The sequence below is a fragment of the Triplophysa rosa genome, linkage group LG5 (genome assembly GCF_024868665.1).
Source record: "Triplophysa rosa linkage group LG5, Trosa_1v2, whole genome shotgun sequence".
Taxonomy (NCBI): Eukaryota; Metazoa; Chordata; class Actinopteri; order Cypriniformes; family Nemacheilidae; genus Triplophysa; species Triplophysa rosa.
In genome coordinates this window covers 25,424,755-25,441,975 of record NC_079894.1, presented here as the reverse complement: position 1 = coordinate 25,441,975, position 17,221 = coordinate 25,424,755, and the positions used below count along the sequence as shown (strand labels likewise).

Genomic DNA, 17,221 nt, shown 5'->3' with positions numbered 1-17,221 from the left:
GGAGAGTAACCACAGGTGGAATTCAGCGCGTTATGGAAACCAAAACCTAAATACTTCGCTTTGAACATATCAACATAGAATTTTCAAAAGTATAATATTTCCAACCAAACAAACTGCTTTTTGAGCATGTTTCCTTTCAAATAAACGGCACTCAGTTTGCATAGCCTATGTTTCTCTATTTAAGGACATGAAATCATCTGCGCACATTGATTTGACTTTTGGATCACCTACTAATCTATTGTGCAGAAAAATAACATATCACCATAAAACAAGTTATTTTTACTCAATGTTTAAATGCATCCGTATTGTGCATTCACTTGATTATATTTAGACATTGGCACATGTAGGCTTACACTTGGATCGTTTCGAGCTTTTGTTGTAACGCCTTGATGTTTGTATGTCACTATTACAGACGATGATAGCGGCTGTAAAGTGACGCCTCTCGGGCGCACCTCCGCAGGGGCGGGACACCCGCGTCACCAGCATGTTTATATGCTGGCCAAAGCGCACACCCGGCACTGAGAGAACGCGTAGCTGTGGAGTGAGCACTGTGCTTTATATACCGACTATATTTGGGAACTCTGAACGCTGTTTCCTCTGCTCACACAATTGGTCCAGGGACGATATTTATAAGGTAGGAGGTGCTCCTGCCCTACAGACGTTGTTCATGACTCTGGACGTTCATTCTACGGAAAGGTGCAGAGACTTTTGAGCCATCCAGCAGCAAGTGAGCATTCGAACAAAATCAACACGTTGACACTTGGAAATGGCCTTATCCGGGACCATTTTACCATCGATTTCAACATTCGCAAACCAGAAGGAAAAACTTTGGGAGGATGTAAGTATTTGTTATTTATGCTTTTTGCATTAAAATTGAAAAACATTTAAAAACAAAGTTAAACAAACATTCACCTGGTAATATGCTGGTAAGAGTGTTTCAATATTATCAAATAAACACTCCACAAAACAAAACGATAAATTGTCAAAAAAAAAACGTAGCTTTTCCTATCAGGTGAATGCACGTTTAAATGTTTTTATGAAATATTAATTTATCCGACGCAGTAGACTTTAGTATGAATGTTTAATGAATGAATTCTAAATACATCTTAAATATTCTTCTAGCGGTGGAAAAGTGATGCAGAGAAACCACTGAGCGTCAGTTGCGCAACCCTCAACCTGGCGCATAACATGGACACATATCGTGCCCGCAAGGACGACGAGGATCTGAGTAACTTTTTGGATCTGGAATTTATCCTGGCCAACACGACAGGACCTCTCGAGGCAGGTGCCGAGTACATCGCGTCTGCGGAACCGTGCGCCATGTACACCGCGAGCATTGGCGCGTACCACTCTCCGGAGCAGTGCGCACCACCTCCACCTTACACCAACAGCCTGATGGCCGAGCTTCTGAGATCCGAAGTGGACAGCTCTTATGACATGAGCAACAGCACCTCGATTCAGGGAAGATTTATCATCAACTCGACGGGTTTTCCCAGACAGGACTTTGTTGATATTAAAGTCGAGCCCCCCATGGACGGTTATGGACCGGTTATGGGCATGGTGCCCCAAAGCTGCCAAAAAATCAAACAAGAGGGCAACATCTCGTGCATGATGTCTTTCGAGCAGCCCAGACTCGCCGTGTCCCCGCAGGCGACGGGGAACATGACTCCTCCGTTGAGTCCGGACGACCAGGGCAGCTCAGGGTGTCCAACTCAGATGTGCCACACCGCATTCCCGCAGGGTTACCATCACTCATCGCCCACTTACCCTCAGATGCAGCTCCCTTACACGGCGCCACACCAGTACGGCGTGTTCGACAACGGCATGGGGATGCAACCGAACATGCAAAGGGCTCTTCTAACACCCCCGTCCTCCCCGTTGGACCCAATGGAGTCTAAACCCAAGCGTGGAAGACGCACCTGGCCGAGGAAGCGCACGGCGACTCACACATGCACTTACGTTGGTTGCGGCAAGACTTACACCAAGAGCTCTCACCTGAAAGCGCACCACAGAACCCACACCGGTAAGAGATTTAACCATACTAGAAAACATGTTTTTTCTTGTGCATTTCTGTGTTAAACGTTCACAACTATCATGCGCGCACGGGCCAAAGCGTCCATTGCACGCGCGTTACCAAACACAAGTGACTAAAACGCAAATCTTTTCGCTTTGATTCATCAGGGGAGAAGCCTTACCATTGCAACTGGGAGGGCTGCGGATGGAAATTCGCTCGCTCAGACGAGCTGACACGTCATTTCCGCAAGCACACCGGCCACCGACCTTTCCAGTGCCATATGTGCGAGCGCGCCTTCTCAAGGTCCGACCACCTGGCGCTGCACATGAAGAGACACCTGTGAGGACTTTGAATCAAAATACACATATCTGCCTTATTTAATGACCAGAAGACAATCGTCCTTTGTCGATAAAGAAATCTATATTATTCTTTTGTAACAAAGTAGCTGGTACTACACAGAGCTTTTTAAAAAGCCAATCAAGAGTGTGTTTTTTTTTTGGGAAGGGGGGACAGTAACCTTAAGGGCTGGTCCTATTGTGTCCGATTGGAAATCAGTGTGCCTTTAAAAGTCCACATACTGCCTGAAGACTAGCAAACCTCCTGATGTGGAGAAACGCATGATGACAATGTTTTGCTCTTGAAACTGCCTTCCTGTCACGCCAACACAACTGTGTATTTGTTTTTCGTTTTGATACGCTCTTCTTGGAATTTTTATCGAAAGCAGCATTTCTTTTCAAACTTATTGTAATGCGGACACGTGGTCAGTGCCCATTGTACATTAGCACAGTATACTCAGGCTAGAGGTCCTGGGTTTTTATAAGATGATGTACATACATTTTATATTGTAAGTACTGTATTTATTGTAAATATTAAACTAAATTTGAATATAATCTTGCTGTTGTCTGTGTCATACATTTACTGTAAATGCCTGTCTTTGTTAAAGCTCAAGTCTCTGATTGTAGGCGTCTTTGAAGTTACTGTAAAATAAAGTCCCCAGAAACCCGAGACGTTTATGGCGACCAAGGGCCATTACATGGCGTTTAGTTAAGCCGAGGGTACACTTGTGCTCCCCCCGTCCCAGACTCCAGCTTATAGAGTCGAGTTTATTATAGTTTAGGCCGAGATGCTTTCCAGCTGTGTCAGGTTGAGTCCAGTGGCCTGTGGCTTCTGTCTATAAATACAAACACCACATTTACATAATTACAGAGAAAGAATTTAGATCCGTCTGGACGGAGGGGCGCTCGACTCTCTGCTGAAGATCGCAGACTCCAGGGACAGAACGCAGACACGGACATCAAAGAAACCGAAACGCTTCAGCCACGCTTTCATGTCACATCTGACTCAAGACAACAAAATAAATAAAAATCTGGATATAAGATGCAAAGGAATTAAAAACTTTGTTTAAAGGGATAGTTCACCCAAAAATGACCATTCTGTCATCATTTACACACCCTCATATTGTTCCAAACCTGTATACATTTCTTTGTTCTGCTAAACACAAAGAAAGATATTTGGAAGAATGTCAGTAAACAAACAGATCTCATCACCCATTGACTCCCATAGTATTTATTTTCCCTACTATGATGGTAAATGGGGGATGAGATCTGTTAGGTTACTGACATTCTTCCAAATATCTTTTTTTGTGTTTACAAAAAAAGAAATTTATACACGTGTAGAACAACCTGAGGGTGTGTAAATACTGACAGAATTTTCATTTTTGGGTCAACTGTCCCTTTAAGAGGTGGGGTGCAAAGATTAGAGAATAAACATCTGTGAGATGGCAAAGAAAAACTAAAACACAAAACAAATATATTTTTGTATGGTCCACTGAAATGTTTGAACACAATAAACTGTATTGTCCACATTTCAAGTCAAATATCTTTTATACAAAAATAAATGAATAACCAAAACACATTAACAAGTCATTTCATCCTTAAGATTACAAAAAATCTGTCAAGTCCAAACATTTGACTGCAAATGTATTGAAAATCTCTCAACAAACGTCAAAAAGGACTTAAAAGGGATAGTTCCCAAAAAATAAAAGCTTATTCATTTATTCATCCTCGTGTCATTTTAAACCTGTATGAGTTTCTCTCTTCTGCAGAACACAAAAGAAGATATTTTGAAGAATGTTAATAACCAAACAACATTGAACCTCATTGACTTCCATTGTATGAACACAAAACCACCGAGACATTTCTCAAAATATCTTCTTTGTGTTCCACATACAGGTTTTAAACAACATGAGGGTGAATAAATGATGACATATTTATTTATGAGGAAACTGTTCCTCTAAACAACACAACTACCTTTAAAGATATTAGTTGTTGTATACTTGTTCTGCTTTCGTGAATAACATGTGAAACCAGAACCAGCGTCCCGCGTACACAAATTCTCCTCAGCGAAAAGAAGAAATGTGATTGCGGCTATTATTAGCCGAATCATTGAGACGAAAAACTCATTTCACTTTTGTGCGCTGATGATAGTAACATTTACTATCTGACACCAGCAGAAATACATGCTTCTCCATTTTGCCCTCAATGCAAAATAAATAGAAAGAGCTTCTGTGTTTGCTGTACTTACAGCCATGTTGAAGATCTCAAAGTATCTGCTCCTCATCTGCAAACAAACTAGTGAAAAGATGTCAAACAGAAGGCAATAATACATCATTCCGGCTTTCTATGAAACAGTATATTTCTATACAATACCCACTATTGCTGTCGTATGAACGCGCGGGATACCCAGATGACCTCTGCACACTACATCCCACAATGCAATGCATTCTGTGAATACTAAGACGACAGTATGTTTTTCCAAACGCAGTCACAATGTTTGTCAGGAATCAGAGTTTAAAGGGACCGTTCATCTAAATATGAAAATTCTCATCGAGTACTCCCTCACGGCATCTCAAGATTCATTTTTTAGTTGAAGACAAAAAAATCATTTTGTATGAAATTAAAACATGGCGGCATATTTATAACATCAGATCTCATCAGTTCAAGACAACCTCAATTATCAACACAATGCCACGTTTGAATTTAAAACGCTGATCTGCATGTTTTAAGCTTTAAAAAATATAAAAATATATCGTTTTGCTTCAAAAGACATGTATTAACGCACTGGACTTGGATTACTTTATTCCTTACGATTCAATGCAATTATTCATTTGTGTTCCAGTGAACAAAGGAAGTCACATACATGTGGGACTGCACGAGGTTGAGTCAATTCTATATGAGAACTTTCATATTTGGGTGAAAAAGAAAACAAAATTACATCCCAAATCTAGACAAGAATGTCTGGCAAATGTTCTCTAAACGACCACCAGGTGTGGACGGTTAAAAGTAGGTGAGCGATCGGATGAAGATAAACACAAACGAGCTTTACATTTCAGTCACCCGATCTGTTCTCATTGGTCCGTCATAAAATCAGCTCTTTCACCCGCCGTCTCTACATGAAAACTCGCCGAGGAATTTCCTGTTATTCCAATTGGGGCTAATTAAGATACCCAAAAGTAAAATTCATGCGGCTGTTAAATTATTTTCACACTTAGATGGCAATCTTTCCAAAGACTCCGTTTCACCTTCAACACAAACAGATCCAGCACAAACAGTCATTTCTGAAAGACAGATCAACCCCCCCCCAAAAAAGCTCACATCGTAAAATGTGCTGTTTTACATTTGGCAAACGCTTTTATCCAAAGTGTCTCACAGTGCATTTCAAGGTACATTTTTGTTCCATGGAATCAAACCCTTGACCTTTGTGTTGCTAGCACAATGCTCCACCAATTGAGCAAATGGTTCTTTGGCAAGAAAAAATGAACGTCTGTTCTCTTAGACAAAAAGCAAATATTTCCTTCAAAATCTACACGCTGAAGATTAATACTAAGGTGTTAAGAATGAGCACTGGATATGATATGTTTAAAGAGACACAGTGATGTGAAACAGGTGCAAAAACATCCTGTCTGTATGCGTCTACAAACTGTCATACTGTTTTGGCAACCAGTGACGCTGGGGGCAAACGGCCAGAAACTCACTGCGATTTCAAAACGTATGTGATCTCTTAAATGTCTCAATGTGACTGATATTAAACTCTGGCTGCTTCCAGATCATGTTGGCGGAAAACAATGTTTAGGTCTAAAAAGGTGATGTTCAGAATCAAGCATAAAGAAAAATGAAGATGCAGATTGCATTGCGACATTATGACAAAGCACGTAGTCCCCTTCAAAATATTTATTACTCGAATGTCATTTAGTACGAGGAATACGTCTGTCCAGACAGAACATAAAAATGAGCGTAAAAACACTAGTATAAGAACTTTACAATAAAAACACATTACAACAAAAAATAAATAACTAAAGGAATGTGCTTAATTGTCTTCATTTTCTTTATGCAAAACCCATTACTGTTTTTGACTATCAATATAACTTAATATTTCACCCCAAAATGAAAAGAAAAAACATCTACTGAATTCAGATAAATATGTGTGACATTTAATAAAACTTTTAAAATTCTGACCTTTCCAACAGGGAAATGAAACAAACACATAAATCATTAAAGTTCAATATAATCTTCACATGGTAAAAGGAAAATCAAAACGAACACCCAAATTTATCACATAAACAATCCATATCCTACAAATCATTGTTCAGTATTGTTCGCAAAAGCAATAAATATATGAATGCATAACAAAACAATACACAGTTTAAGGTTTTGTTTCTTGATAAAATATGCTTTCCAAACTATTTAAGAACACAAACAAAGATGAATTTGGTTGAAGAGTTAAACTGTGAAGCAGTGTCAGTACAGAGACCTTTCAAAACAGTGGTTTGTGTGGTTTAGTGTCATCTACCTGAAACTACAGAAAAAAATGCAGCTTCATGAACTGATTCAGGAGATTATAGCAAACTAAATCATAATCCAGAAGCTAAAGATACGAAAACAGAGGACTGACAGCAGTAAAATATGAATTCATTTCAGCTTCTGGTGGCGAGTTTTGTTCTGGGGAATGAATGTGTTTAGACGTCACGTTCAGGTTCAGAGTATTTTTGAGTCTATTGAGTGCTGATTGGTGTTTGCTTGAATGACATCATGATGAGTGAGGCAAACCTGAGGGACGTGCAGAAGGGCTTGAGGTATATCGAATCTGATTTGGTATGTCGGCTCATTAAAGGTCCTTCATGTTCTGGGCATATCAGCTCGACTCAGGGCGAGAGCCAACTCCAGGTCCTGCTGTTCCTGTAGGCGGAGCATCCGGATACGCTCCGCCTCTTCTTTCTGACTCTCTCGCTTGGCCCACTCGAGCTGCTGCGGTTCACTTCCGAACTGAACCACAAATAAAACAACGTAAAACAACACGCATGCAATTACACAGCCTAAGATTACACGCAGGCCTGGACGATAGAGTTAAAACTACAAAAGGTCATTTTTACCCTTTTTAGAAAAATCAATAAATTCTTTATATTATTCATTAATAATTATTTTGTATTTATATGGTAATCAACAGAATCCATCTGTTTTTCGATTAAAACATCAGTTTGAACTGATTCATAGAAAAACATACAAAAGGTTTGCACTTTGAAAATGATCGTTATCATTATGATGTTGTTCATCATTTATTGATTCATCATTTTATCCCCAGCAAGAGCATCATATCCATCAATATTTTATGTCACACCGACCCTAATCGTTGTTTACATAAGATCACAAATTACATAAACAAACATTAACGCATGCACAAGTAATCTGGAGAAAAAGTGCACATCATCTAATGTGATATCCGACAAAAAAACAGACCGAGATCATATTAACTGCTGCAGAACAAAGTGATTAAAAGCAAAGAAGCTGTGAAGCTCCAGACAAATGTAAAACAAACCAGTGACCCAAAACACAGTGTAATGAATGAAGCATTACTGAAAATCTCCTTTATGAGATCTTAAAGAAACTTACTGATTAATATAATAAAGGAATCATATATAAAAGCATACGGTGGAGCCGTATAATATTAATCTTATTGCATTAGATAACCAAGTATCCAAGTGTATTATAAAGATTGTAGGGTTTGAAATGAGGAAACAAAAGACACAAAATGTTTTGTGACACTTTGTGGTCGTCAGATGTTAGTGTTCATAGTTCATGTGCTGAACTCCACCTGTGGTTACCTTTTTTTTTGAAGGACACCTGCGTTTGTGAAACACTTAAGAAAACTCTAGCTGCATTTGTTTGTATTTATAAATTCTAATGAAATTGATACATTTTAAAGTGGTATTTAAAGAAATAGTTCAGCCAAAAATTTTAAGTCAGTCATCATTTATTCCCCCTCATGGGTTGTAAATCTGTATGTGACTCTTTCTTCAGTGGAACACAAAAGAAGATATTTTGAGATATGTCTGTTTTGTGCTTATACACTGGAAGTCAATGGGGTTCAATGTTGTTTGTTTATTGAAGTTCTTCAAAATATCTTCTTTTGTGTTCTGATGAAGAAATGATGACAGAATTGACATTTTTGGTTAAACTATTCCATTGAGTGTCCAAAAACTTGTTTTCTTTGTGTTGAAAACTATGTCTATCGTTATATCATTTCAACCCGCCCAAAAAATCTATTTTCTTTAAAGGTGTGCATGTGCTTGTTTCTTTAAAATAAATAAAACGTGCTTTGATATTTGTTATCTCTAGTGCAACAACACCCACACGTTTGACGTTTTATTAAAACACAAACATAGATATTGGTCTTAATCTTAAAAATAGATCTTAACACAATGAGCCAAAGAATATTTAAGCTTTCCTCTTTCACACTGCGGTTGAAGGGCTGGGGTTTACATTTGCCGAGGATGTTTTGAAGCGTGTCAATATTTCGTTTGATTTCTCAGAGTGATTTGTGAAAGGGATCGGTGTGCACGCCGGGAGGGTGGAGCAGGTGTGATACGGTTTAACACAAACACATGCAGAGTGCTCAGATGTGGTCTTCAGACCTTTGTTTTACCTTACCGTCATGTGTTCTGACCCTGAGAGAAACAAAAATTACAGCACAAGACTAAAGACAGCATCTCATACACAGCACACAGTTCATGCAAAACTGCAGCCACACCACACGGCACACTCATGCAAATGCTGACAAATAACACGCTCAAACTGTTAGACACCGACTACGTTTATATAAATATAAGCATTTAATTTAGATTTTTATTTGGTCTTATAAGGTTCAACGATGAATATGTGCAAACCCCGAATGTCATACTGTTTGTGACGGAGTTCTAGAAAATACCATGAAATCGATGCGTTGTATGAATTTAAAAAGCATTTATTAATGTCATGTAACCGTGGCACTGTGGTGAAAGTTACTTTCCACTTCATGTCAAAAAACAGGAAGAGCTTTGGTAAATGCTTCTCACTTTTCTAGACCAAAGTGTCATTCTGAGGTCATATTAGCAGGCTGTTCAAGTCACTTCAGCAACTTAAATCCAAGACCTTGTGTTTTTGTGCTGGACGTGTTTAATGTACATAGATTTTTCTGATTAAAAAGATCACTAATTGAAATCAAGCGAGTCGTAATATTGCTCACGACAGGGACACGTGCCTGAGTTAAAACTGATGTGTGTTTCGAAATGTCTCTCTATATTTCAACTTCATCCGTTTCGTTTGGTTAGTTTTCTGAAGAGACGAAGCATGTTACACGGGTAGTTTTTGCTTTCACTGGTTTATTTTAAGATGACCCCGATGTGTGACAAATACGCCTGATGCAAAATCACAAACTAATATTAGATCAAGTAAAATACAAAAAAGAAGTAAAAATAAGTCAAATATTGTTTTAAGTAGTTTTAAGATGGAGTTCAACATGTCACACGGCTGGACATTTAAATGTATTCATATTGTCATAACTTTACACATATTACCCAGATTTCATATTTTAAAACCTCAGAAACTAAAGCTTTTAGTTATTATACATTTTTGTTGGATGTGGAGAATCCCAAGCGGTCAGAAGTTATATTTCTTAAAAATTAAGTGAATTAGCACACGAAGCTAGATTTAAATCAAATCTGCACACATTTTTTCTACGCTAAAGCCAGAAATCATGAACTGCATATTTCTGGTTGTTTTATTTTCATAAAAATGCATTTAATTCAACTGAATAAGGTCAAAGCTCTTATTATTAAGTCTAATTATAAATGATCTAGAGGACTCAATAAATCTAACTAGAGCCATCAGTGTTTATAAAGCTACTGGTTTCTGAACTAGTTTAGCTAAACCAAAAAAAAAACATGGTGAACAAACAAACCACCCAGCCATTTACATTAAACAGAGACAAAATGGCATTCGAAATGACCAAAATGTGTTCCCAAAAACAATCTCAACAGTAGCTCTCAAATGTCATTTACATCAAATGTGACACGTTGAGACAAGACTGATGAGATGATTCTGAGAACTACGACGGAGAAGATGTACAATATAGTGCACGAGTCGAATGAACTTTTTACTGCAACTCCTTTACCATCTGATAAAAGTCATACTTATGTGTTTGTAATGACATGAGGCTGTGAACGATCACTTTAATGTTAGCAAAGCAAAGCGTGATTCTGACATGAGCCTTGACATGCTATAGACGATGGAGAAAACTGCAGAGGAAACGTTGCCGTGTCTTAAAACACATCAAGAAGACAACGTGACCGGGAGAGAGCGAAAGCCAAACTAAAACAGCTAAAGCTAATAACCGCCAGCAGCGGATGCAACTACAGCTACAAGCAGAATGAGCCGGAGTTAAAACTACGACACTGCGATAAGAGAAACTAGCGGCACATGGACGCAGAGACGAATCGATACTGGACTTACAGATCTAAAGTCTTTAAGCGCTGAAGACGGGTTAACCGTAGACCCAACCGATGTGGACGAGGACATGGATCCTCGGCCCGCATGCGTGTTTTGAGTGGTCGGACCACCAAACGGTCGACTATGAGCGACTGGACCCGTAACAGCTGAAGTCTTTCCTGAAATAGTGGTGAAGAAAGCAAAGATGACAACAGAAACGTCAAACAGAACATTTCAGATTCAGCAAATTGACAATTAAAAGGTTATTAGTAATCAGTTATTTTTATTACGGAAAATAGTAAATAAAAAATAATAATATTGTTGTTAAAAGAAAAAGTGGTTTTAAATCAGGCAGAATTTAGTTGAAAGCAAGTGAACCTCATTGAACCTGATTATTTTAAGTTGCTGTAACTTTCAGATCAGTTTCTGATCTGAGCAGGTGAAACATATATTATAAAAGGGTGAATCTCGAGAAAATCATTTTTAGAAGAAAATGAAGCGCATTTTAGAACCATTTTAGGAACTTAAAACAAGTGAGAACATTGTAAAAAAAACAACTCAAACCTCTTAAACCTGAAGCGCTTTAGTGACTTTTTGCATCCAGGGTCAGAAATTAACAGGGGCTTGTGGCAAAAATGCCACCAAGAAGAACAAAGATTCCCCCAAAATTTGGGTTAAAGGGGCAAAAAGGCCCCTCCTTAATAAAACCAAATGATTTATAATTGTTACGGTTATGCTGGAATATGAAACAAAAATTGAAAATGAATAAATTGTCATTACAGCGTTCAGATCTGATCATGCTTTAGAGATTTACAGTGTTATAACCAATCAGAGATGGTAAAGTGTTATTTTATATGATTTAATTCATGTACCTGATAACTACTATTAGACCAACCTGAAACGCCTGAAAAAGAGGTAAACATTTGAATCACTTGCCTGACCTTGAGCTATGATGTACTATATGAACGTTAAATTATATCCTAAAACATTATCCAATTGTTTTGTAAACAGTTATGGCACATTTGAGCAGCATTAAACAGTCTTTGTAATAAGCCAGATGCAGTTTACAGATGACTTCTGTCGTTAATATTTTACTGTCTACACTACGTCATTATTCTTATTGGCTGAAGAAACTGATTAAATTTAAGTATTTGGCATAAAAGACAATGCATTAACGTTTAATAAGGTAATTATAAAAATGCCACTGGAGATCACTTCCAAGGGGCAATTTCTGCTCCCTAATGCAAAAGTGAATTTCTGACCCTGGTTGCACCTCATTTTAAATTGAGGTCTGAATTTTTTTACAGTGAAAATCAATGTGGATTATTGAGGGTGCAAAGACACAGAGTTTGAGATGAAAGGTTGTGAACGGGTCAGAGAGCATTAAAACTTTCTGTATTTAAGTGACAGCTGCAACTTGGCATGAACACATTTAGCCACCCGTGGGAACTCTAGTATTCACTTCAAGGGTGTGAACCGCAAACTTTAGAGGAACTCTCTCTCTCTCACTACTGCACGACCTTCTTGTGCCATCGAGAGGAAGAGTGTGTTTTTTCTGAAGTCAGAGTTAGGAGTAGTGAAACCAGCAGCGCCCCACCCATGCCCTCGTACCGCCTGTTATAGTCATAAACACAGCACAAACAACACTAAACAATGCCCTGCACCACACACATACACACGCACATGAATTAGTAGTGTAAACATCTAATGATAAAGGTGAACTATTGGGATAGACTTCTGAATGCCCAATGTAAACACATTAAAGGTGACTTTAGACAAACTGAGCCCAGAGCGCCACTCTGGAAACAAACTGACAAGTGTTTCCGAGTTCAGGTGGCAGATCAAAAGTGATGTCCAACATGGAAAAACAAACACATTTGACTTTTATTTAAATATATTATTAAAGCTGCTTTAAAAATGTTGTATGCACGTTGTTGTGTTTGAAGTGAAGCTTAGGATGTATAGATTCTTGGCAAAAGAATGACAAAACACATGAGCTAAACTGTTCAAGGTAAGAGCCGGGGATATTACTGTTGTAGTCGAAAACAAAAGAGAATCAACAAAACTATAATAAATGATCCAACTGAATAATTCTCTATTTAATCATTTCGCCGTGGCCTGTAATGGCTGGAATACACTACAAGACTTTTAAAATCTGAACAGATTTGTTTTAAACTAGACATACAATTGCAGACTTTTTGAAAGTTTCAGATAGAAACATACTAACTGATCAAATCTGCAGACTGGCACAGACTTTCTGCAAAAAGTCCAGAGTGAAAATCTGGGCAAAATCTGAGCAAAAGTCTTGTAGTGTATTTTAGCCTTAAGATTTTAGCATTTCTATATTCAATATTCCCTGGTATGCTGTGGTTTGCCAAACAAGATGAATTTTCTCCCACCATACACCTCATATTTTGAAACTGAGGGGCATTAAAAACAAATATTCAAAACAAATATGCCCTCCAGACGTTACTTTTAACCCCTGCTGTTTCGTCTGAGTTGTGTAAATTTACCAACGTTTGCATCACTGGAATCTTTAAAAGAAGATGCTCCAATGATTAGGTGAATCCACCAGCAAAACTGTCATTTTCTGAGCTTATGGTCATGAAATGACACGTCAGCAGGATGACAAGACTTCATGCTGAGATATTTACTCTGGTTCTGGAGGTTTAATCCACTCAGCCACAAGTGCCCGTCTCTGGTGTAACCTCCACACCACAGATAACACCGGAGGAAACACTGAATCACAGTTTAGACTCAAACACACGCACGCACGCACACACACACACACACAACTTTTGTGATTCAGGAAGGTGGACACGCAGAGACGTCATTCTGGATGTGACTGCAGGTCAACAGGTTTGAGTGCTGTGTGATAAAGATATAAGGCCGTGTGTACACATAGGCACATGTGAGAAAACACAAACAGACTTTCACACAAACAGAGACGATCACACGCGAACACAAGCTTGCGTGTGCACACACATATAAACAAGAGCCTCTCTTCTGAGAAATACTCCCTTATATACACACTTCAATACTTCAGGGCATAAATATATATATATATATATATATATATAGATGTGAAGACCAATAGAACGGTTATTATCGGCTGTTGTTTATCCTGTTTTAAGAAACTTATTGTCTGCAATCACACGCCCTCACATCACTTCAAACCCGTTTGACTTCTATTCCATTAAACATAAATAAACAAATTGAGAAACTGAATCGAGGAAGAAAATTACACGGATTTGGAAAGACGTGACTATTTTTTCTTCTTATTATTTTTAATTAGTAAGTCATGAAAGGGTTGACGGCGTAAGCAGCACTGACTCGATCAGAAGACGCTTATCTTTCCTCTAACAGCTTTTTCTCACAACACACTGAAGCGTTTCGATATCTCTAAAATAGGGAAGTGTTATCACTTTCTATTATCAGATTATAATATTGTGTGCGTTGGCACGTTGTGAAATGTGTGATGTGCAGTTGGGTAATGCGGTAGAGAAGTGAAAATGTTTAGAACTAAGACTTAATTACGAGCTAAACGGTGCGGTAAATATTACACTTTTTTGCTGGAATGAAAATGAAAAATCACGTTTATAGTCTATGGGGAACAGACACTATATTGTGAAAAATGTTAAATGACACGATGTTTCCAAAATACAGCCACGAGACTTTAACTTCATATGTGTTAACATGAGACACTACATCATAAACACACACACACACACACACTCATGCTCGCATGGGTGTTACTCACCGTAAGGGGGTGGCGCTGGTCTCTGTGGTCCGGGTTTTTTTGGAGGTGGCAGAGGGTACGTCGGCTTTCGACCTATCGGCTCCAAGCTTGAGCCCTTGTGATAAAACACACATCAGAAAACTACATCAACACACTACAAGTGAAATATTCAACAGTAAGCTTTCCAAGACACAAACAGAGGCCTTTTCTCAATTCCAAGAACGCAAAGAAAGGACTTGTGTTCTCATGGAGACCGGTCTTGCGAGGCAGCCTTGGAAGAACGAACTTGGATGGACGCGCCGCAGTGACTTCTGGGACTTCAAGCGGATTCCGTAGGTGCGCAGGGCTGCATTCGATGCATCCTTGATATCGAGAACACATCCGGGTACTTGCATGCGTCTCTGTTCTTGTGTTCTTGAGTATTGGAACCGGACTTTGATGGTTATTGATGACGTAGAGCGAGAACACGAGGACACAAGACCGCTGAAGAACGCATATTGAGAAACGGCCAGAGCATCCGAAATCATCTAATTCCATACTATATAGTGGGCGAAAATAAATATGAATCACGAATAGTATGTCAAAACCTCAGTATGCCAAAAACGGTGGTCGAGAAATACCTGGATGGTCTACTGCATCCGCTGAGATTTGTGAGTGGACACTTCTCTATCCCATGAAGCCAAGGGAGCTGAGCAATGGTCAAATTTCAAACATAATTTAAAAAAAGAATAGTGGAAAATTTGAAGACGGATGTCCGTTTTCAAACGTAAGAACCGATAAATTAATTTCTCGTGACTAAATTATGTTTTTATTAGTGCTGTCAATCGATTAAAAAAATTAATCGGATTAATCACACATTTTTTCTGTGATTAATCACGATTAATCGCACATAACTATTATATTTTAAAATATACTTTTACATTTTAATAATTTCACATTTAATCTTCAAATTGATGTAGAAACAACATATTTCTTTAACAGCATCATTTTATGAAAGCTAGCATTTTGATATTAGTACTGTAACTGATGTCTCTATTAAATTGATTATTTTAACATGAATTATAGCCATTCAACAGTATAATTGAGAGCTCATGTAGGAAACATACAGGAATTGAAGGACACTTTACAGTCTTTATTAATGCTAAATTATAAATTAAATGCAGAAGAATTCTCACTAAAGCTACAAAATCACATTGATTATTTCTTTTATTTTGTTCTTTGATTAACATTAGTGACAGGAGTCAGAGCAGCACGTTTAAGAGCGCGGCCCCTTTAAGAGCTGTCTCAGTACGCAGATCTGACCGTCACCGCACTCCCATTTTCACAACACTTTGCATTCATTTAAGATTTTATTTTACACTTTGAAGTCTGTGCTTAAGAAAATGCTAGACAAAACGGGCTTTCTGACATAATCTTGTGTGGTTTTATCCATTCAAGCACGAAAGAGAACTTGACACGGATGCACCGACGCAGCCTTCAGCCCATGACTGTTTACACCAGACTGGACCTCGCGTTGCGTTTCGTCCCACAGTTTAGAAGTATGGCAAGCCGATGGTGTCAGAATTACGCCATAGATTAAACGCGTTTATATCCGAACGCCGTTTTTGACGGCGTTTTAAACAGTATTTGCGCCGCAAAATACGGCGTCGCGATTCCAAACGCCGTAAAAAACGCGCGAAAAGTCGTCCATAACGCCGTATTTAACGGCGTTCTAAGGCACTTGAAAAGCGCCGCTTTTTGCGCCGCTGTCTTGCCATATGACGCGCGTAAAAAATTATTTACGGCGTTTTGTGTGTTGTATAATGAGCCCCTCCTGCTGATTTCCGCAGCCAGTAAATTCGAACTGTTCTCACCCAATCACTGATGAACTGAGCCAGACCAGAGCAATTTACCACTGATCATTTTACAGGATTTTATTTTGTGCGCAATGTTACCTTTGCTAATATTAAACAAACCATTGCTTGCTTTCCGAGGAAGCGACTTCTTCTCTTTGGAAATGTATAGTTACACAACGATCTCAGCAATTGTATAAAGGCCAACCGATCCCATAGTAATGTATCCTGCGTATTACATATAGCGCGTATGGCCTACGTGAAAAGCAAAAACGCAATCGGTTGAAATACTGTATTAGCTAATTTCCAACACCAGAAATCACTCCTGGTATAAACGAGGTCAGCCACAGTAAACTGCATTCCCTTTAAGCAGAGGCTAAGTACTGTGAGTGGTGGTGTGCTGGTTAGCGAGATTGACTCGCAATCTATGACAGCATTAAACGCCGGTTCGAGACCCGCTTGATCCATTAGTCAATTTTTACGTAGTTGGTCTTGTTCTGTTTATCTGTATCGCTTGGTCGTTTTTAGATTTATATTTTAGTACTTAATGCGTATTCAGTATGAAAAGAAAGTCTGGAATGAGAGATCTTTTTATAAACCGTATCTGCACTTGATTTTTGCTGCTGAGCTCACACATCAGTGGACTTTCGTGTTATAAACAGGACGAACGAACAGTAATAGATTTTACATTTACGCATTTAGCAGACACTTTTATCCAAAGCGACATACAGGGGCCTTTTAGTCTATGCATGTCTCTTATCAGTAGCCCATGTGATTTTCGTTTCCATATTACAAAAATTGATTGACTATAAGGAGACGCAATAATGTTGCGCAATGA

At 38.6% G+C, this 17,221-nt stretch overlaps 2 protein-coding genes across 7 annotated transcripts in view; one reads left to right on the top strand and one right to left on the bottom strand.

Moving 5' to 3' along the window:
- The first annotated feature begins 520 nt into the window (after positions 1–520).
- Positions 521–2,916, top strand: klf2b (Kruppel like factor 2b). The gene is made up of 3 exons (XM_057333400.1): positions 521–838; positions 1,123–2,023; positions 2,182–2,916. Exons 1-3 carry the CDS (start codon positions 767–769, stop codon positions 2,355–2,357), a joined length of 1,149 nt encoding a protein of 382 aa, XP_057189383.1. The 5' UTR covers positions 521–766; the 3' UTR covers positions 2,358–2,916.
- Positions 2,917–6,228: 3,312 nt separating this feature from the next.
- The window catches only part of eps15l1b (epidermal growth factor receptor pathway substrate 15-like 1b), a 46,659-nt gene continuing 35,666 nt past the window's right edge, over positions 6,229–17,221 (bottom strand). Inside the window, exons 22-24 of one of the 6 annotated variants that reach the window (XM_057333392.1) lie at positions 14,573–14,666; positions 10,837–10,991; positions 6,229–7,335 (exon numbers count right to left, since the gene is read on the bottom strand). In XM_057333392.1, coding sequence (XP_057189375.1) covers positions 7,189–7,335; positions 10,837–10,991; positions 14,573–14,666 — 396 coding nt within the window. In that variant the 3' untranslated portion in view covers positions 6,229–7,188. Of the gene's footprint in view, positions 7,336–8,997; positions 9,015–10,836; positions 10,992–14,572; positions 14,667–17,221 lie in introns of those variants that run through there. The other 5 variants (XM_057333393.1, XM_057333397.1, XM_057333394.1 and 2 more) reach the window with 5 other exon arrangements.